The 21,566-nt window shown below is 41.1% G+C and overlaps 2 protein-coding genes and 1 long non-coding RNA gene across 3 annotated transcripts; all 3 read right to left on the bottom strand.

The window, feature by feature from the left end:
- Nucleotides 1-10,322: 10,322 nt before the first annotated feature.
- Nucleotides 10,323-12,443, bottom strand: LOC307022421. Its single transcript, XR_013803384.1, has 4 exons — nt 12,341-12,443; nt 11,944-12,046; nt 11,469-11,668; nt 10,323-11,300 (listed from the first exon to the last, which is right to left on the bottom strand). It is a non-coding gene; the product is annotated as an uncharacterized lncRNA (long non-coding RNA).
- A 13-nt stretch (nt 12,444-12,456) lies between these two features.
- Nucleotides 12,457-13,778, bottom strand: LOC307022737 (uncharacterized protein; the record flags this gene model as incomplete). Its single annotated transcript, XM_079655629.1, has 6 exons — nt 13,755-13,778; nt 13,496-13,613; nt 13,328-13,419; nt 13,099-13,216; nt 12,649-12,765; nt 12,457-12,527 (listed from the first exon to the last, which is right to left on the bottom strand). The coding sequence occupies exons 2-6, from the start codon at nt 13,575-13,577 to the stop codon at nt 12,457-12,459; spliced, it is 480 nt and encodes a 159-aa protein (XP_079511755.1). The 5' UTR covers nt 13,578-13,613; nt 13,755-13,778.
- Nucleotides 13,779-14,009: 231 nt separating this feature from the next.
- On the bottom strand, nt 14,010-17,046 carry LOC307022736 (uncharacterized protein; the record flags this gene model as incomplete). The annotated part of the gene is made up of 10 exons (XM_079655628.1): nt 14,010-14,089; nt 14,277-14,374; nt 14,460-14,638; nt 14,727-14,959; nt 15,161-15,259; nt 15,350-15,519; nt 15,712-15,919; nt 16,150-16,230; nt 16,488-16,614; nt 16,945-17,046. The coding sequence occupies 10 exons, from the start codon at nt 17,044-17,046 to the stop codon at nt 14,010-14,012; spliced, it is 1,377 nt and encodes a 458-aa protein (XP_079511754.1).
- Nucleotides 17,047-21,566: the final 4,520 nt, after the last annotated feature.

The following is a 21,566-nucleotide window of genomic DNA, read 5'->3' as shown; positions in this document are numbered from 1 at the left end:
TAAAATGTTAAAAAAAATCTTCCCGGGGGGGCACCCCCGGACCCCCTTAGAGGATGTGAAGTCCACCCCTCAATTAAAACATGTTCATGCAATACTAAATACATTTGAAGCCTTTTTATATAAGCTGTCCACCATATCAATACGTTTCTCTTTTTGTAGTGTATTGGTCTTTTGTAGAGGCTTTTCATTGCCAGCTAAAATCTTGCCTAGGGCAGCAAATTGGTCAGAACCAGCCCTGGTGTCATCCCCACAGCACCCCCCATTTGAAACATGTTCCCACGGCTATGAGAGCACCTAATGTTATCAAACGCATTTCAATGGTGAAACTATCCAAACATATTGCATATGACAACATTTTCCACTACGATGAAAGGCGTGTAAGCCAACAAACCTTATTCTGGTTCCATCATGGGTAACCCCACCCATCCTCTCCACCTGCAGCTGGACAAACAGATAACCCCCCCCCCAACACACACACAGCTGGACAGACAGGAGCTCCTTCTCCAACAGACTGCTGCAGCTCCGCTGTCACAGGAACCGATACAGGAAAACATTCCTGCCCACTGCAATAACTCTGTACACAACACGTTCTCACTCCCAACCGGTCACATGTTGACGGACGGTCAACTCCTTGCAGTATCAATACTAATTCGGCTGACTTTTATATTTGATCTAATCGGTATATTGGTATATTTACACCATAACGGTGCACAGCTGATAGAAAGGGACACCTAGTGGTTAAAGCACGTTATTGAAATTGATTATTTTTATTATTAGATATTAATAGGTGACACAGACAGACAAACTAATAAGGCTTTATTTAAACATTAAAGAATACTTTAGGTTAAGGTCTTATTTTGAATAAGAAAAAAGCTTTGGGGGTATAAATATTAAGCCTGACAAAGTACTAATATATTGCTTTCCTGTAATGTTAACTACTGTATGTTTAAGCACTTATATTAACTGATATTATACATATGTATTATACTCTTATAAGATGTATGTAGATAGTATAAGAAATGTGCAGAATATGACAGTTTAATGGTGGAGGTATACATACATATTGATAGATGTCTTGTAATGCACTGTTGAGGAACCTGCGACCCAAGTTTTTCATCTCCGACCTTGTCAGGTATTGAACATTCAATAAATAAAGAACACAGAATTATTAAATATAAAACACAGAATTTGTGTGATTATACTAAATGATTTACAAATAAATACCGTTGCATATTTACTACTGTTACACATGCTGATGTAACGCAAATGTTTCTACTTGGGATCAATAAAGTATATCTTATCTTAAGATGATCGATGCTACTGCCATATTTGCAAAATTTGCCTCTGAACCTTGACAAGTGCATGTTTCAGGCTTATCAATTTACAACAGGAGGGGTCACAGACATAAGACGAGCAGTTAAATAAAGCTCTTCTGACCTTAGCTGTCATGTGGGTATATATACCCACATGACAGCTAAGGTCAGAAGAGCTTTATTATTTATATTATATTATATATATATATATATTATTTATATTATATTATATATATTATATTTATATTTATTATTTTATTATAGAGCATTACTATTATTAATATATATTAATGCCCATAATGGGCAGCATTAATATTAATGCTGCCCATTATGGGCACAAGCAATTTCCCCCCATTTATTAATTATATGTTTTAAATGTGAGTGTTTCCTATCCCCTAAACCTCCAGGGATGTACACAGTTTAATACTGGCAACTTCTTATTATGGGAAATATGAAAACGTCTTTTAAAACTACAATTCCCAGCAGAGACTTGCCATAGAACATGTTGCGAGTTGCAAAACACACAATAGTGTGTAGTTACTACACAGTTACTACATTTGTAGTTCTGGGGATGGGGTGGGGGAGGACCCGTTCAAATCCAGTTTTGGACAGTCTGCCGTGGTTCCATCTCATTTCAAAGTGCTGTTCGACGCTCGGCGTAACCCTCGGCGCACACTCAAACATCCAATCAGAGCTTGAGGACTATCACGGGGTTTGTCCATGGATGGGTTTGTCAAGCGAAGCGGAGAGAATACTTACTTCCGGGTGTAAAATTCAATAAAGCAAATGAGCTGCTCCGACCCTCGGTCCTGACGGACTCCAACTTGTGTTTATTAATCAAACAAATAAATACACACAAGGATACTGTTAAGTGTAAGTATTACTATGTCTGCATGTAACTGCACTATAACTGTTCCACAGTAAGAGGCCGCTATAGGCGTAAGGAGGCACAGCTATTGTAGCTGACGTCAGATATCAGATATAAGGGATTGTTCCCTCCCCTTCTATCTCTCTCTCTCTCTCTAGCTTTCATGGAGAGCAGTTCAAGTGGTGCAATATGAAAATAAACCACGCCAGTTAAGGCTAAAGAATAACTCGTCGTCATGACCAGTTTATTGCTATACATGTGACTCTGTCAACAGGTTATGGGCCCAGATCACGGAAGAGCGAAATAACGATAGCTAGTTAGCTGAAAAGTTTAGGATAGTTTAGCGGCGGGAAAACCGCGGGACGTTAAAGCTAAGCTAACGGGCAGCTAAGCTAAGCTACAATCCAAAGATGGTGACCAGAGGCAGAAGCAAGTGGCCCACGTTTGACGGAAGGGCAGAAGAATACGAGCTCTGGGAAGAGCGGATGTTGTGCTGTATGCACGGAGTGGGGCTGAAAGAGACAATTTTGACGGGCCTCACGGGAGAAATAACGAAGGCCGCGCGAGCCCTGGACACTAAGCTGAAGGCCGACGCATACTGCGAGCTAGCACCACTCCTAGACAACACGAGCTTGGGGCTGATATTCCGGGACACAAAGGACAAAGGCCGAGAGAGTCTAAAAGTGTTAAGAGAACACTACATCGGCAGAGGTAGGCCCCGGATTGTATCCCTGCATATAACATTGACCGCGCTGAAGAAAGCTAACACAGAGACGGTGACTGAATACGTCATCAGGGCGGAGCAGATTATCACGGCGCTCAAAAGTGCAGGAGAAGCACCGAGCGATGGATTAATGATGGCGATGGTTATGAGGGGACTACCGGAGATGTATAAACCGTTCACACTGTTGGTGACGCACGGTTCAGCGGACATGTCGCTGGGGGAGTTCAAGGCCAAGTTGCGGAACTACGAGGCCTCAGAAGACTCAGACCCGGTCGCCGAGGAGGCGGGAGAAAGGGTAATCAAGGCCCGGTCAGCGCCAAAGAAAAAGACCGGACCCCCGACGGAGATGGCGTGTTGGCGATGTGGAGAAAAGGGTCACCTAAAAGATAATTGCACAAAAACTGTTTGGTGTAGTTTCTGTAAAACTTCGGGACACGCAGACAGAGTGTGTAGAAAGAAGCGCGAACAGAGCGCTCGGTACGCGCGCGTGCAAGATGGCGGCTGCGGACGTGAGGCGAGTCGAGACGACGCCCGGAGAGCAGCGGGAAGAGAGGACTTCACCTTCGGGGCGCAGACAGCATACGCCAGCTGGTCAGCGCAGCAGCAGCAGGCCAAAAGGAAGGGACTGATCATGGACACAGGTGCGTCGTCCCACATTATCAACGACAGGAACCGATTCAAGAACTTTGACAGCACCTTCAAGCCGGAGAGACACAGCATGGAGCTGGCAGACGGGAAGCGCACTTTCGGGTTGGCACACAGGAGAGGAGACGCACAGGTATGCCTCGTAGACAGTGAGGGGCGCCGGTGTACAGTGACGTTGAAGAACGACCTCTACATACCCTCGTTCCCCCAAGAACTATTTTCTGCTACTGCAAATGGTGCCAAGGTGTTCTTCAATGAAGGTAACGATGTTCTTGTTGAGCCTGACGGTACGAGATTTAACTTTGAGGTGTACAAGAGAATGTATTATCTACAAACAGAATGTAATGAAAATGATGTTTGTAATGTCAGTCATGATATTCAGACATGGCATGAGATCATGGGTCATTGTAATTACGAGGATATACTGAAGCTGCAGGCGGTAACAGTAGGCATGCACATTAATGTTGAAAAGCATAGACCTAACAAAGAATGTGATGTGTGTATAAAGGGAAAGTTCACTCAAACAAGGAACAGAGGTCCCACAGAAAAAGTAAAGACACCACTTGAGCTAGTTAACACAGATCTAGCCGGTCCAGTAACTAATGAGTCCATAGGTGGCTTTAAATATATGCAGTCTTTCACAGATGTGTGTACAGAGGCAGTGTTTGTTTACTTTCTCAAAGCAAAGAGTGACGCACTTCAGGCCACAGAGAAATTCCTTGCAGATGTAGCTCCGTATGGCAGAGTAAAATGCCTGAGGTCCGACAACGGAACAGAGTTTACAAATAGAGAGTTTCAGTCACTGCTGAGAAGGAACAAGATCAGACACGAAACGTCCTGTCCTTAATCCCCGCACCAGAACAGGATAGCTGAGAGGGAAGGGCGCACTCTTTTCGAAATGGCTAGGTGTAAGCCAATAGACGGTAACTTACCTAAGAGTCTATGGCATTATGCGGTCCAAGAAGCAGCTTACACCAGAAATCGGTGTTTTAACAAGCACACGGGCACCACCCCATATACAGCACTGACAGGAAAAAGGTGTAATCTAGCCAGGATGCACAAGTTTGGGTCAGTGTGTTATGCTTACCAACAGGACAGAGGAAAACTCGAGTCCAGGTGTGAGAAAGGACTTTTTGTCGGGCATGACAAAGGCAGCCCAGCTTTTCTAGTCTATTATCCCGGTAAGGGGAAAGTGCAAAAGCACAGGTTAGTAAAGTTTGTCACAAAGACAACATGTGAGAACGAGACACAGACACAGGAGCCAGAGCTGGACTCCAGAGTAGGGTGTGAAGAAAGAGACGACACAGCCTAGTGTACTGAGCACAGACATGCAGACAGACGGTCAACAGCCACCGGAGGATGATGGCGAGAAGCACCCTAGGGTGACGTCACGTGCCTCATGCAGTGGGAGATATCCCCCCCGGGAACATAAACCCCCAAAGTATCTGAAAGACTATGCCCAGAGAGAAAGTGACGAGGATGACAGTACACTTACCAGCATAGATTACTTCTACAGAGTAGTGAGTGGTGTACCTCAGACCTTTAAAGAGGCCATGGTATCCCCTGAATCAGGAAAATGGGAGAGAGCGATGGATGAGGAGATGAGGTCCCTGGAGGACAATGATACTTTTACTCTAACAAAATTACCAGAGGGTAGACAGACAGTGGGAGACAAGTGGGTGTACTAAATCAAGGAGGGTATTGAAGGGCACGACAGGTACAAGGCCAGGTTTGTAGCTAAAGGCTACAGTCAGAGGGAAGGAATAGACTAGGGTGAGACATTCTCCCCTACAGCTAATCTGACCAGTGTACGAGTAGTTATGCAGAAGGCAGCCGAAGACGACTTGATTTTACACCAGATGGATGTGAAGACAGCCTACCTGCACGCACCCATTGATAGGGACATATATATGGAACAACCTGAAGGTTACGAGAAGAAAGGAGAGAAGCTAGTGTGCAAGCTAGAAAAATCAATTTACGGCCTGAAACAGTCTGGGCGAAATTGGAATGAGATGCTTCATACATGTCTAATTGAAGACCACTTCATACAGAACCCAGTAGACCCCTGTGTTTACACAAAGGAGTCAAAAGAGTCAGGGAAAGTGATAATTGTGATTTGGGTGGATGATTTGATCATCGCAGCAGACAACACTAGAAACCTTGAGCAGGTGAAAGATATGCTCTCCACCAGATTCAAGATGAGGGACCTGGGCAGGTTAAAACATTTTCGAGGCATGGACTTCGAACAGTCTGCCAGTTGTGTAAAAATATCCCAGAAGAGATATGTGGAAAAGATCCTGATTCGTTTTGACATGCAGGAGTGTAGAACTAGGGAAACACCATGTGATCAAAAGCTAGACTACAAAGAGGATGCACAAAAATGTACGGATGTAAAAATGTATAGAGAAGCTGTAGGCAGCCTCATTTATTTGACAACATGTACTCGCCCTGACCTATGTTTTGTAGTGAGTAAGTTATCACAGCATTTTGCTGATCCCACAGAAGAGCACTGGATTACAGCAAAACATGTTTTCCGTTATCTTAAAGGTACAGCAGATAAACAGCTTTGTTACAGAAAGAGCCGTGAGGGCTTAGGGCTTCAAGCCTATAGTGACGCAGATTGGGCGGCAGACGCCACAGACAGGAGAAGTACCACAGGGTATTGTGTGAGTATGGGTACAGACAGCTCACTGGTTTCATGGAAAACAAAGAAACAGCCCACAGTGGCACTATGAACTTGTGAAGCCGAATATATGGCTCTAGCCTTGACAATACAGGAATGTATTTATCTGGAACAACTGCTCGAAGGAATGGATACCTATGTATATAAGAAAACTGTTGTTTATGAAGACAACCAGGGAACCATTGCACTTGCCATAAACCCTGTGTGCCAACAGAGGTGTAAACACGTGGATATAAAATATCACTTCATTAGATCTGTCATCAGAGAAGGAAAGATGACACTGGTTTACTGTCCTACAGATGATATGGTTGCAGACACTATGACCAAGCCTGTCTCCAAACTGAAATTATTTTTTTTTGCAGGGGTCATGTTCGGTGTGTAAAATATTGCCTACTATGTAATATTGACTGCCATGTTCTTTTGATGTTTTGAATTGTTATTTTTCTTGGAAAAGTTGTACAGTATACACGTCATTCATAAGTGGGAGTGTTAAGTGTAAGTATTAATATGTCTGCATGTAACTGCACTATAACTGTTCCACAGTAAGAGGGCGCTATAGGCGTAAGGAGGCGCAGCTATTGTAACTGACGTCAGATATCAGATATAAGGGATTGTTCCCTCCCCTTCTAGCTCTCTCTCTCTAGCTCTCATGGAGAGCAGGTCAAGTGGTGTAATGCACATATGAAAATAAACCACGCCAGTTAAGGCTAAAGAATACTTCGTCGTCATGACCAGTTTATTGCTATACATGTGACTCTGTCAACAGATACTTATGTGTTGTTGAGTAAATAACAGTGTGTGGTTTAGAAAATAATACAAAATTAGAAGGAAAAAACGATAAAACAATCAAATTTCAGTATTCTGAGCCCCTACTCTCCCCATAACTGACGGCAACAAAAGTCCTACATTATTCAATTAAAATAAAGAAGTAAAAACAATAAGTGTGGCTTGATATTGAGTAAGAAAAAGATTGATAAACTGTGAGAATGGATCTGCGGAGAGCGTGTCATCTACATTTGTCACAAAGACAACATGTGAGAACGAGACACAGACACAGGAGCCAGAGCTGGACTCCAGAGTAGGGTGTGAAGAAAGAGACGACACAGCCTAGTGTACTGAGCACAGACATGCAGACAGACGGTCAACAGCCACCGGAGGATGATGGCGAGAAGCACCCTAGGGTGACGTCACGTGCCTCATGCAGTGGGAGATATCCCCCCCGGGAACATAAACCCCCAAAGTATCTGAAAGACTATGCCCAGAGAGAAAGTGACGAGGATGACAGTACACTTACCAGCATAGATTACTTCTACAGAGTAGTGAGTGGTGTACCTCAGACCTTTAAAGAGGCCATGGTATCCCCTGAATCAGGAAAATGGGAGAGAGCGATGGATGAGGAGATGAGGTCCCTGGAGGACAATGATACTTTTACTCTAACAAAATTACCAGAGGGTAGACAGACAGTGGGAGACAAGTGGGTGTACTAAATCAAGGAGGGTATTGAAGGGCACGACAGGTACAAGGCCAGGTTTGTAGCTAAAGGCTACAGTCAGAGGGAAGGAATAGACTAGGGTGAGACATTCTCCCCTACAGCTAATCTGACCAGTGTACGAGTAGTTATGCAGAAGGCAGCCGAAGACGACTTGATTTTACACCAGATGGATGTGAAGACAGCCTACCTGCACGCACCCATTGATAGGGACATATATATGGAACAACCTGAAGGTTACGAGAAGAAAGGAGAGAAGCTAGTGTGCAAGCTAGAAAAATCAATTTACGGCCTGAAACAGTCTGGGCGAAATTGGAATGAGATGCTTCATACATGTCTAATTGAAGACCACTTCATACAGAACCCAGTAGACCCCTGTGTTTACACAAAGGAGTCAAAAGAGTCAGGGAAAGTGATAATTGTGATTTGGGTGGATGATTTGATCATCGCAGCAGACAACACTAGAAACCTTGAGCAGGTGAAAGATATGCTCTCCACCAGATTCAAGATGAGGGACCTGGGCAGGTTAAAACATTTTCGAGGCATGGACTTCGAACAGTCTGCCAGTTGTGTAAAAATATCCCAGAAGAGATATGTGGAAAAGATCCTGATTCGTTTTGACATGCAGGAGTGTAGAACTAGGGAAACACCATGTGATCAAAAGCTAGACTACAAAGAGGATGCACAAAAATGTACGGATGTAAAAATGTATAGAGAAGCTGTAGGCAGCCTCATTTATTTGACAACATGTACTCGCCCTGACCTATGTTTTGTAGTGAGTAAGTTATCACAGCATTTTGCTGATCCCACAGAAGAGCACTGGATTACAGCAAAACATGTTTTCCGTTATCTTAAAGGTACAGCAGATAAACAGCTTTGTTACAGAAAGAGCCGTGAGGGCTTAGGGCTTCAAGCCTATAGTGACGCAGATTGGGCGGCAGACGCCACAGACAGGAGAAGTACCACAGGGTATTGTGTGAGTATGGGTACAGACAGCTCACTGGTTTCATGGAAAACAAAGAAACAGCCCACAGTGGCACTATGAACTTGTGAAGCCGAATATATGGCTCTAGCCTTGACAATACAGGAATGTATTTATCTGGAACAACTGCTCGAAGGAATGGATACCTATGTATATAAGAAAACTGTTGTTTATGAAGACAACCAGGGAACCATTGCACTTGCCATAAACCCTGTGTGCCAACAGAGGTGTAAACACGTGGATATAAAATATCACTTCATTAGATCTGTCATCAGAGAAGGAAAGATGACACTGGTTTACTGTCCTACAGATGATATGGTTGCAGACACTATGACCAAGCCTGTCTCCAAACTGAAATTATTTTTTTTTGCAGGGGTCATGTTCGGTGTGTAAAATATTGCCTACTATGTAATATTGACTGCCATGTTCTTTTGATGTTTTGAATTGTTATTTTTCTTGGAAAAGTTGTACAGTATACACGTCATTCATAAGTGGGAGTGTTAAGTGTAAGTATTAATATGTCTGCATGTAACTGCACTATAACTGTTCCACAGTAAGAGGGCGCTATAGGCGTAAGGAGGCGCAGCTATTGTAACTGACGTCAGATATCAGATATAAGGGATTGTTCCCTCCCCTTCTAGCTCTCTCTCTCTAGCTCTCATGGAGAGCAGGTCAAGTGGTGTAATGCACATATGAAAATAAACCACGCCAGTTAAGGCTAAAGAATACTTCGTCGTCATGACCAGTTTATTGCTATACATGTGACTCTGTCAACAGATACTTATGTGTTGTTGAGTAAATAACAGTGTGTGGTTTAGAAAATAATACAAAATTAGAAGGAAAAAACGATAAAACAATCAAATTTCAGTATTCTGAGCCCCTACTCTCCCCATAACTGACGGCAACAAAAGTCCTACATTATTCAATTAAAATAAAGAAGTAAAAACAATAAGTGTGGCTTGATATTGAGTAAGAAAAAGATTGATAAACTGTGAGAATGGATCTGCGGAGAGCATTTCGCCGCGATCCCAACGTGTCTATTACCAACGTTCAGGGAGCTCTATGCAAGTCGGTGACGGGGAGGGGCCCTGACCGTCCGTCAACATGTGACGGGTTGGGAGTGAGAACGTGTTGCTGTACAACAAATCACCTCTGGCTGGAAGAGAACTCTCTGCTCCATAGTTTCTCTCTTCACTGTACATTTGACATATTCAGTGTAATATTTAATATTCCATCTGTCACATAGTTATGTAAATATAATACCTTGCATATCTTGTTATTGCTCATTTGTAAATTCAACATGTATATTTTCTTCTTTATTTCTTGTCTTTTTATTTGTATTGTATAATGCCATGTGTTTTAATGCTGCCGCAACGCAAAGATTTCCCAAATTGGGATCAATAAAGTTCTATCTTATCTTAAACCAACAACCAGTGTTCCGGATGAGGATCATCTCTTTACAAAAATATTCAAGTGCTAACCCATATTGTTACTTCTAAATGAATTTATTTCCAAACGCATTATAATGCAGTGTGAATTAAACAACAAAAAGTACCACAGACGTATGCTTAATTTATATTTATTCATCAACCAACCACGTCAATAACATTATTTTTAAAACAATAAAATTGTCCTCTCTGGCAATGGTTTACTTATGTGTTTCACCACAATACAAGTAAAAGGCCACCATAAGGGTGTATGTCTTGACTCTAGAGCGTTGGGGTTAGTCTAACATGAAAAGCATGGACAACAGAACATAAAATCAAGTTATGCAAACGGTTATAACATACAGTATTAAGAAATCCTACAACACAACCATTTTTTTATGATTTAACTATGTATATTAAACATGTACATTCTATGTGTAAATCAAATATAACAATTTATAACAATGTATTATTTGGTTTTGAGAACAACAATGAGGTGATTCACCAAATAAACTATTTGTTGTTTATCTCAATGTCCCTAATTATACATCCTAAAGGACTGTGCATTGTACATGTTGATTGAAGTACTTCAATCAATCAGGTTAATAGCTGGAGACCAAAAAGGAAATATAACTGACAAAGCAATTAAAGCAAGTAACGCAAAAGAAACAAAAATGAACAATTAGAGGAAAGCTGTTATTGGCCTGCGGTGTAACAGGTGCAGTCATATAAAGTTAATGACAGGTAAATCCTATAAGAGATCGAAAATAATAATGCATAGGCATCCCGTTCTGGGAAAAAAGGGAAAGACCTCCTGCTCTTGGACAATGATGTGCTCACCAAGTTGTATGGTAACCAGCAAGATATACTTGGAGATTTAGGAATTTACATTCTAGTGTTTCAAAAAGGATCAAAAGTGAATGGTTCATTGCTCAGGATGCATTCCAGGGACGCTGAGCTTTTTCTTCAATACAATTTAAGTTGTGTACAAGCGAAATGTTTGGCCTGATGCTGCGGCATAGGGAAAAGTCATATGGTCAACATATTCAAGGGTGATCTTCCATTGAGGAGTATGAATACAATCTCTAAATATAAAGTCAGTAAAGTATTTACATTTCTGATAGCACATCAAGTCTTGGCGGATATTCGTGCTTGAGAGCAGCAGCAATCTGGGGAAATACAGAGAAACAAAAAAGAGGGGCAGATCAGAAACCAAATTTGAGGTTTTTGAATACACAATGTATGTTTAGCATTAATGAATACAAAAGTAACAGCAACATGTCTAGGTTGAGGCTAAATGAACAAAGATACTGTACATTAATTCATAAGTAAATTACCTAAATTATGTTTCCTTCTTCATCTTCACTGGTGTCTGGACTGCTTAGGCCACTTTGACTTTCCTCTTCATGTTGAAGGAAACAAGCATCAGGACCTAAACCGGTCTTGTACTGCTGCAGTACCACCTGCAACCTCTCCAACGCCTCAGCATGCTTCCTTCTTAGGGTGCACCCAAGTCCTCCATTCCCCTTGTCTACATCTGAAAATACACAAAATATTGTTATATGGACATACAATGGACAAAGTAAGATTGCTTCACGAGGCCAGAGCACTTCAATGGAGTATATTCTCTCCCATGTACATATAAAGATGATTGTCACTGTCAAGGGACTTCATTATGTAAAATGGCCGGGTCGAATGGGCAAAGGCCATTATACTCCATCCAATTTCTGTGACCAAGAATGATTTGGGCTGACTTTTTTTCCTTTAAAACTCATACTTTACAAGGTAGGTTAAGTTTTGCTTTCAACTTACCTTACTCAGCCACCTTATTTTTTAGGGCAACTGCCATGTTCTGCAACCATGTGCAATGCTGCGCCATCTCCCACAATAGGATGCCTTTCTCCTCTTGCAGTCTCTGTGTAAGCATGACTTGATCAAGTATCTTTTTCTTGGCTGTAAAGTTAGCTAAAATCCAATCACAATTATATATATACATGAATCACATTTTTATTATGCATAACAATATGTTTAAAACTCCAAACATGTACTTTCAAAATAATCAAATGTATACACAATAAGAAAACTTAAGATATACCCTTAAACTAAATGAACGTTCTAACACTCTACATGATATGTGCATAACTCAGCAAGGTATACCTTCATATAACAGAACTTCAAATGAATTATTATGAAATATCTGAAAACTGACCCATGCCATGAACTTCCCACGGCCATAGCGTGGACATGATGCTCCCTCCAGAGAGGGAATGCTCCACCGCAGCAACATCTATGCCTCTGGCAGAGTCGTGTACAGCTGGTTGTACTTCAGTACCTCCTGATTAAGGCGCTTTTTGTCATCTGCAAGCTTCCTTCGAAGTCGATGGCGGAGCTTGCTGCTGTCGGAAAAAGACATGAAGTAGTGGGATAGGGATATATGACAAACTATATTTGCAAGTGCAAAAAATATATATAATTCAGTAGGTTGAATCTGCAACCTAAAACATTATATTGTTTTACCATTTTGTCGGTAAAGGGATTGCTTCCACTGCCTCACACTTAGGTAAAGCCCCTCAATGCTTTGCTGAAGTGCTGTTTGAAGGATGTCTTCAGAAGTACCCGATGTTTCTGATGTTCCTGTAGAAATAATATTGGCAGTAAAATGTAATGTTAAACAACACGTAACGGTTTTGAGAAACAAAGTTGTGCAACATATTTAACACCTTTTAACACAAATTGATGGTACAACTATGGAAACTGGAACATATCAGAGATAAACAGGGACACATAGTTGGCTTGCTATTGCTTGAAGATTATTTCCCTGTCTACTGAAATCCAGTGAGGGTCCCATTACGTGGCATGAAAAATCAGCCTTATTGCCTTAAAATTGGCTGCTCTTTAGGATCAAATCTGTAAATTCAAACAGTCATGGACAATGATATGTAGCTGGTGTTATCTCGTCGTGCTTACCAGATGCCCATTCCTTCACGTCGGAAATCCACGTCGACACCATGTCATCTGAGACACAATGTAGCTCCGTCTTGAGTTCCTCAACACTTGCAGTCTCTTCCAGGAGCCTCTTACTAGTCTGATAAACAGTAGACGATGGACATTTATCAAGATTAAAACTTGCTATGATTAACAACAAGCCATGTGCAAATGACAAAGGACACAACAACACCTTTAATAGGAGGCTCACCTTCACATATCTTGTGGAAAGTGCCTGATGAAGGGAGTCACCTTTTTTCCTGTTCCATCCCATTGCATGCACTGTGAGCATGTCCAGTCGTGCTTTTGAAAGCAATAATGAGGTTATGATGTGTCATCTAAAAAAGTATGCAATAATAGGGCAAAACCTTCCACTCACCTGCTTTGGACATGTATTTTGTTGTCAGGGCACAACGGGACAGGTAGCTGTTGACCTGCTCCACCTCTTCCCCAGCGGTCATCCCTGCTCCCTCCTGGTTCTTCCCACTCCATATAATCTGATGGTAAAAGGTTGCTGGAATTGTTGTGCAAAGAGGCTACATACTACTATACTAAAAAGTATAGCTTAGATATTTACTACTTCAGTATTATAAATATAAAAAATATAAATGTACATTATACAAAAATATTTCACATACCTCGCATTTGGTAGCATGGGCTCGAGCATGAGGAATGGCTTCATGGTGGTCAGCTCCTGGAGAGCAGGAAGGACACTTGCAGCTTTCTCCATGTACGGCCAGTACTTGCAAGCCACATCCATGGCGAAGAACTTGGCTTTGGCTGGCATGAGTTTCTTTTGAAGATACAGGGGGTAGGCGAATATCTCCCCCCTGTACATATTTAAGGCCTTCAAAAGAAACCCATGGCGACATACAGCCACCTCCATCCCTTCTTCATCCAGCTTTGAAGCCCTCCTTGACGTCTCCCTCGCTGCTGTCCACTGGGAGTCCCCACATGTGCCTCTTCCCTGGGCCTAAGACACACATTACATCATGACAAATCAGTTAAAAGCAATGGAATCACGATCTACACCATTTGTTCTAATTATCTGATTTTGGAGTAGATGGTAAGGAGAAGTAGCTGAATTTGAAGAAAGTCAGGGTCGGATATACATGGCTATTTTTGTGATATACCTATAAGGTGAAATGACGAATAAAAACTTGCATTTTTCAGTGATCTCTGTATTTTGTCGACAAATGCAGCCAACGCGCTGTCTTCTGCTACAAAGAGCCCATTAAAAAAGGCGCTGCCATCAGAACTGAGGAAAAAAAGATTAGCAAATATATCCATGAAATATAAACAGTAATCAAAAAAGTTAAATAACAACATTGTAAAAACAGCACCTTCCACTTCGCCGAAAGCGATACAGCTTCCTGTTTCCATCGGCAGAAACAGCCAAGATCTCCGGCGTGCAGGCAGGGCAGATGAAAAGAGCACCACAGCAGAGCTGGTCTTCCTCATACGAGGCATAGGAGAACTCCAGAAAGCTGCGCTGCAGTGCATCTCTGTTGACAGGTCCAGACTGGAAGATAATTACATATATTGCTGTGATTTTGTTTATTTACGGAAATGTTATAATGTATAATATGGTAAAGAATATTTACAATTACTCTTCCTCCACACTTTGTGCGATGCTCCAGCAGCTTTGCAAAGGCCTGTCTGGAGAATCCCGGAGAGATGACCTTGAGCTCTTCAAAGGAGCTCAGGAGGTCCAAGGTGTAAAGTGTGGAAATACTGACCGAAGCTGGCCAGTATCCACTCTTAAGGAGGACTTTCAAGTCGGGGGTCCACTGCTGCTGGCAAGTTTGACAGACATATAGTGGCAGATGCAAGTCATAACGCCCTTGGAACAATTAAATAAACATAATTAAGACACATTTTACAACAGTTCCATCTACAAATAGTCAAAGATGAACAGATATTACATGAAGGTTTTACTCCAAGTGGAAGCACAATGCCTCAGCCCACAACAGTAAACATATAACAACAATTCAATAGAAATCCAAATATATATAAATATATATATATATATATATTTGTTTACCATTGATGGTAATAAAAATCACTGGTTTGCCTTGTACCACAGTGAAGTTTGTGCCTTTACAGGAGCAGTTGGGTGCCTTCACAGTTGGCAATATGCAAGCTGTCAAAAAAAAAAGAAAAGCACTAATTACCATTATATGCTGGCCGAAGAGACATGTGAACATCAAAATGCAAGTTTGAGAGAGCATACCATGGTCATGGGTATCATATCCACCTTCCACTCTAACAACACCCGTTGTTGGACTAATTGGTTTAAAAAAACCATTCATTAAACTGTCCCTGTTGTGGAGTGGCTGGTTCTTGTGATGAAGTACATCACAGTCTCCACAGAACCACTCCTCGGGGAGACACTCTCTACACCTTGGGAGGAAATACAAAATTATTCTAATATCCTAGAATTACTTTCATTTTCATGTGGGTTTTCTCTAGGTAACCAGTTTTCTAACATCCCAAAAGTCATGCATGTTAGTTGAAATAGCAGGGCACTGAGCATTAATACTGAAAAATTACAATTAGGTAAAGTAATTTAAATAAAGGTAAATGTTATCTCACCTAATAACAGCCGGCTCGTGGCAGAGGCCACACAGGGGATGACCAACAGCCTCTTTTTCTAGAAGGCATTGTAGGTGGTGCGGTCTCGCTTCTTTCCAGCGCTCTGAGGCTTTCTGCTGCCGAAAAGACCAGGATGAGGCAAAGCTTTTTTGAGGCTCAGGAGGAGGACATGAGGAAAGAATGTCAGAGAGTCTCTCCATATTCTTTTCTGTGAACAGAATGGGACACTTTAACTGTAAATGACTATATTTAAGATGAACACTAAAAATCAAGGATCATTTCTTTGCTCAGTATGGAACTGGCCAATATTTTTACTGAATTACATTCCTCGTTCGAGTCCTGAACTGTCAGTTGTGTATAAGGTTATTTTCTCTCACTAACACAATTTATTTAAAAATTGATTTTAGTTTTAAACTTAAAGCCATTTTTGTGATTTACCAAATTCGTGTTGTGCTGAAGGTTCAGTACGCAGAACCTCCACACTGGAAGACTGGAAGCCCTCAGTCGGGGGGGATGTGACTGTAAAACATCACACAGAGGGTTAACAACAGATAACTGATGATTTGTATTATCTACATCTTGTTTAAAAGCTTGTGAAATTAAATAAAGCATAGTTCTTATGACACCACAGTGGGAATGTCTCCGACTGTAGTGTCACTATGCGTTTATATATTGGAATTATTGTAGACCCTCAATAAGCAATTACTGTGTTTTTTCGATTTTCCAACCATTTACTTAGTAAATTCATAAAAATGTAAAATAATTGGGATTTCAACCTGTAGCTGAGCCTTGGCGTCGCCCTCCACGCCTCCCTCTCGGCTTGCCACGTCCTACACAGTCCCTTTTAGGGGACTGTAAAGTGTCTCCTACAGAGCGTGCCCGTTTCCTCTCCTCAGATGCTTTCTGTGTCCAAGTAATAACTCATGTAAGGTTGATGTTGCTGATAAACTGATACCATATGACAGTGGACAAATAAAAGTAAATTCATTCACTTGAAGAACATTTTTGCTTCAAGTTTTTCCGACCATATACAACTAATGAAGTAAAACAAGTTGAACAAGCTTTATTTAGTAAGCCTCTGCCCCCCATGTTGTAATGATGAACCGTTTTGCAAAGGCCCTATACATTGATCCAAAATCCAGTTACTCTTGGCCTGTTCAGCATTTTTTGGATAACAGATAGTGCCAAATTCAAGTGGGAAATGAATGAGGTCATATGGGTTAAAACACCAACCTTAGCTTCAGCTAGCATGTGTTCATGCTTCAGCTCAAGAGCCATGCGTTTCCCTTCTTTGGATGTGGGATTATTGGGGTCTGGGTTGTGTTTTGTTCTCATTGCAACACAGCCAGCCAGCCAGCCAGCCAGACAGCCAGACAGCCAGACAGAGAGACACAACAGATATGCAACAGCTGCTGTATGAGACAAACAGAGATAGAGAGACAGATTGTAAGATTGAGATGGATAGATGAAGAAATAGATAATGAATGATAGAAAAAGATAGAGACAATAACTATAAGAAAGGTAGGTAGATAGACAGAGAGATAGGTTGAGTTTGGCTCTTAAAAGTGCCGTTGGTTTTATGATGGTGTAGATCAGTGTATGGGTTTGTGGTGTGGGTACGGGAGCTGCAGGAGAGAACAGAAAAAGTGAATTATGTATTGAAACTAGCTTTTTTAAATGCACATTGTGACGGTTTAACTACTTTAGAAAGACTGAGTTCATTTACGTGTTTCGCGTTTCATACGCGTAACAAGTAGGGATGCACCGAATATTCGGTCACCGAAAATTATCGGCCGAAAATGGTTAAAAAGGCCCTTTCGGCCGAAAGGGTTTCAACACCTAAAAAATATCACAGAATGTCAGAGAACAGGGTTACGTTGATCATACTCCGCATATTTGTCCGGGTGTTTTGATTTCAAGTGGTGGAGTAATCCCGAAGTTGTGAAAGTCTTTGCAGTTACACCCCCTCGAGAAATGTCAGCTGAACACGTTTTACAAATCGCAATTCGCGCCTCTTTCTCTGATATTTTGAAATATCTCCAAGCGGCAGACATGTTGGCTGTGAGCCAGCCGCGAGCATGGTCGCGCGCCGTGCTTGTTGTCGCCGCGTTTTGATTACGTCATAACAACAACACGTTAGGTTACCAAACTTATAGGTGCATTTGTTGTTGTTGAAGGCTTGGCTGTTACAGTCTTTATTTACACTAGTTTGTTGTAGGCCTACTGGCCTAGATGTTTATGCAGTTTTAAAGCACCTTGGCTTTGTTCTGAATGCACTTTGTTGTAGTTATCCTACAGAGAAAAGAAACTGCACTTGACTTGGAATTAATGTACTGTATGCATTCAAAAGTGCTGAATAAATGTTTTATGGACCCATAATAGTGATTATTATTTAAGTTAAGTTTTGCCATAATCATGTCTTTTTCCATAATCAGGTAGCTGAACAACATTGGTAAAAAATGTATACATTATATATATATATTTCTATTAATCATTTTCGGCCTTTCGGCACTCGGTTTTCGGCCAACTGTTTCCTATTTTCGGTATCGGTTTCGGACAAGAATTTCCCATTCGGTGCACCCCGAGTAACAAGCACATGGACGTGGACTATGCCCCTCCCCCCAAACATATATTAAAATGTCGGCCAGCGTTAGTACTGTCATGTGTAAAACAAAAGCGATTAAGATAACGTATAACTCACACTTTAACACCGACGTATGTAGCCGTAATTAAGACAAATATTTTTCACACACCACTTATGAGCTGATATCAATGTAGCTAAACTAGTTTAAGCTTATGTTGAACGTGAGCTAGCTAGCTAGCCGCCCGCAAGAATAATTTCACATTAATGTTGCTTTGCTGATTATGGCGAAAGCATTTCTCAGACTTAGAACAGTTCAGTATGTATGATGAACCATGCGAGTACAGGCTTAAAAAAAAGCCCCAATTATTAAATCTAAGCAAAACATGTATCAGACTTTAGTGACCCAACTTACTTTGTCAGAGGATGGATCGCAATGCCGGTGGCAGCGTCTTTGGCCAATAGGTGGTGCTCTGAATGATGTAATTTCCTGTACCGATCATACAATAAAATATTAATACATTTCCTATATTTTGACACGATAACTCTTTAATAACCTAAGTAGCCTACGGACAAAAACAAAAAAGTGTATATTGCCTTATAAAATGCAGAAAAGTTTAAACATCTAACATGATAATAATAAATAAAAAATAATGATATCTTAAACCAAAATAAATCAAATGGAAAATTAACCGACAACAATTTAACATAAATAAAACAAGGATTAAAACAAGCATAGATTTGACCCAATGTTGTGTAAAGTACCCGTTATGGTTAAAACAAATATTTTTTTTATTTTTTTTTTTGAAAATAATACAGCTTCCAGCTTCCCGAGACACGAAGAGGAGACACGAACAATTCTTCCACTTGAAATGCGTTTAAACTGTGTGAGAGAGATGTTTAATCGGTTCATTTGAATTGGTTAATAATTGGTGTTTAATACTGGCAACTTCTAATTGTTGGGGGGGGCGGCGTTCCATCCAGTTTCGATTCCGTAACCTTGGCGCACTGCCACTCCAACATCCAATCCCGACTTGAAGTTTAATCACGGGGACTGTAGTCCTAAACGATAGCTGGGGATTATGGGTAGTGTAGTGTCTTCGGCCATCCTAAACTCGATGATGCTCGAAATGTCCCTTATAGGCCTACGTCTGTTTCCGGTTATTTTTATTTTGAAATTCAGTTCCTGAAGGACGGCAAAAAAGCCCGGGATTATAGAATTAAACAAATAAATAAAAACAAGGATAATTGTGTGTTATTGTTGACTAAATAACAGTGTGTTATTTTGAAAAGAATAACAAATTAGAAGGAAAAATGAGCCCCATTTATTTTCCTCACAGACAGCAACAAAAGTCCGAAATGATACGATTTTAAATAAAAGCAATAATCGTGGCTTGATATTGAGTAAGAACATGTTTTCATGAACCACACAGCTTCCGGTCTTCCTATAACACGTAATGCCGTGAGGCTTCCAACAGAAATACACTGCTTTTAAAATCGTGCTGTGCAACACGAAAAAAAAGGGGAAAGACTACCAATAGAGATACATTGCTTTTAAAATCGTGCTGTGCAACACGAAAAAAAGGGGAAAATCGTGTTGGTGAACACGAATCAATAGATTAAAAAGCGTGTTGGTGAACACGAAATTCCTTGAGACTGGGTTGACATTATTCACCCACGGATCTATGGGTTGGGCTTGTTCTGCACGGACATTTGAGTGAGCCGGAATTCCTGTTTCCCCGGGTCTTCGCTTCCCGGGCTTGAAGTGTTTATATGTGTTTGCAGATGCTTAATACAAATATAGCTTGTACCTTTGATACCCCGTCACCGACTCCCGTCTCTCGGCACTACAGTACACAGATTGTGTCGGTGGCGTGTGGTGCAGTGGATAGAGCCTTGGTGTTGGGATCAGAGGGTCACAGGTTCAAACACCACTGCAGTCAGCATGTCGTTGTGTCCCTGAGACACTTCACCCCAAATTGCTCCTGTGGGGATTGTCCACTGTATTGAGAATGTGAGTCGCTTTGGATAAAAGCATCTAACAAGTGACAAAAAAAAAGAGTCATATTTTGATCTAAGAAGTGTGTTTGAAACATTTTTATGTGTAGTTTAATGTGATTCTGTGAGCTGAGCCACTAGCGTGTGGCTAATGGCTAATGGCGTCCGCTAGCTTCTTTAACACAGGCTGTTGCTCCCTGAATAATGTAGGGCTCTACTATGTTACTATGTGTAATGATTTATGTCCATTTTTGATTAGAAAACGAAATATGTCAGACATACATTTATTTTGATTGGCTAAATGTATTTTTACATTCTCAGTTAGCTTCAGGCCTCACTGAAGAGAAGTATTGAGGTAGAAAGCTGGTGAAGCCATTTCCTATTCTGTTTGCACAGATAATAAACCTGGTTGGCAAGAAGGAAGTCATATTCATTCGAGCACACAACACAACGCAGAGATACATGTGGCGTCAAACCAGAGAATGATTAGATAAATAGAGAAAACGGATATAATTTCTAAGTGAACTTATTAATGTGTTTAATAAATTCTGGCTAGGACAACCACACAAACGGCAGCAACTTTCCCTCTGCTTCATTCTTTTCTCCTGTTCAACAGGCTTATTATCTGATTCCCAGCTCTGCACAGCGGACTTGTAACACTAGCAGAAGTTGAGATGGAGCATCAGAACCTGGAGAATACAGCAGCAACAACAAGGATAGGTAAATGTAAATATTACAGTAATAGTGTACTTGCATTGTGTGGGTGTAACATAGTTAAATAGGTTGTAGTAAAATCCTGCTAAATGGGAGAACTACGCCATCTAATGTGGTAAATGTGTGCCTGCAATAAGACATCGCAGTGGATTTTGGGTAATCAGCAATGCGTTGAGGAGATCACTAATTAGACCCTCCAGAAAAACGTGGGCAAAAATCCTTTATTATGCGGGCTAAATTCCTTGATTATGCGGGCTAAAATCCTTGATTATGCGATTAAACATGCAGGGTTTTTATGTGATTTTATGCGGTGAAATTGCGGGAAGTTGCGAAATATGCGGAAAGTTGCGAAATACGCTAAATATGCGGGGAAAAAGAATAAAAAATGTTTTAAATATTGGGCTGTCTTATTTATTCTCTCTCACACACAAACTGCCACTAACGTTAAACCCCTTTACTATTCAATGAAACACATTCAATGTTTATTTTAAGCAATTGGGCTTTTTTAATCTCACACACACACACACCCCCCCCCACATACACACACGCACATTCCGTTTTC

This window comes from Notothenia rossii (genome assembly GCF_949606895.1).
Source record: "Notothenia rossii genome assembly, chromosome: 10".
Lineage (NCBI taxonomy): Eukaryota > Metazoa > Chordata > Actinopteri > Perciformes > Nototheniidae > Notothenia > Notothenia rossii.
This window is presented reverse-complemented; position numbering and strand designations above follow the sequence as displayed.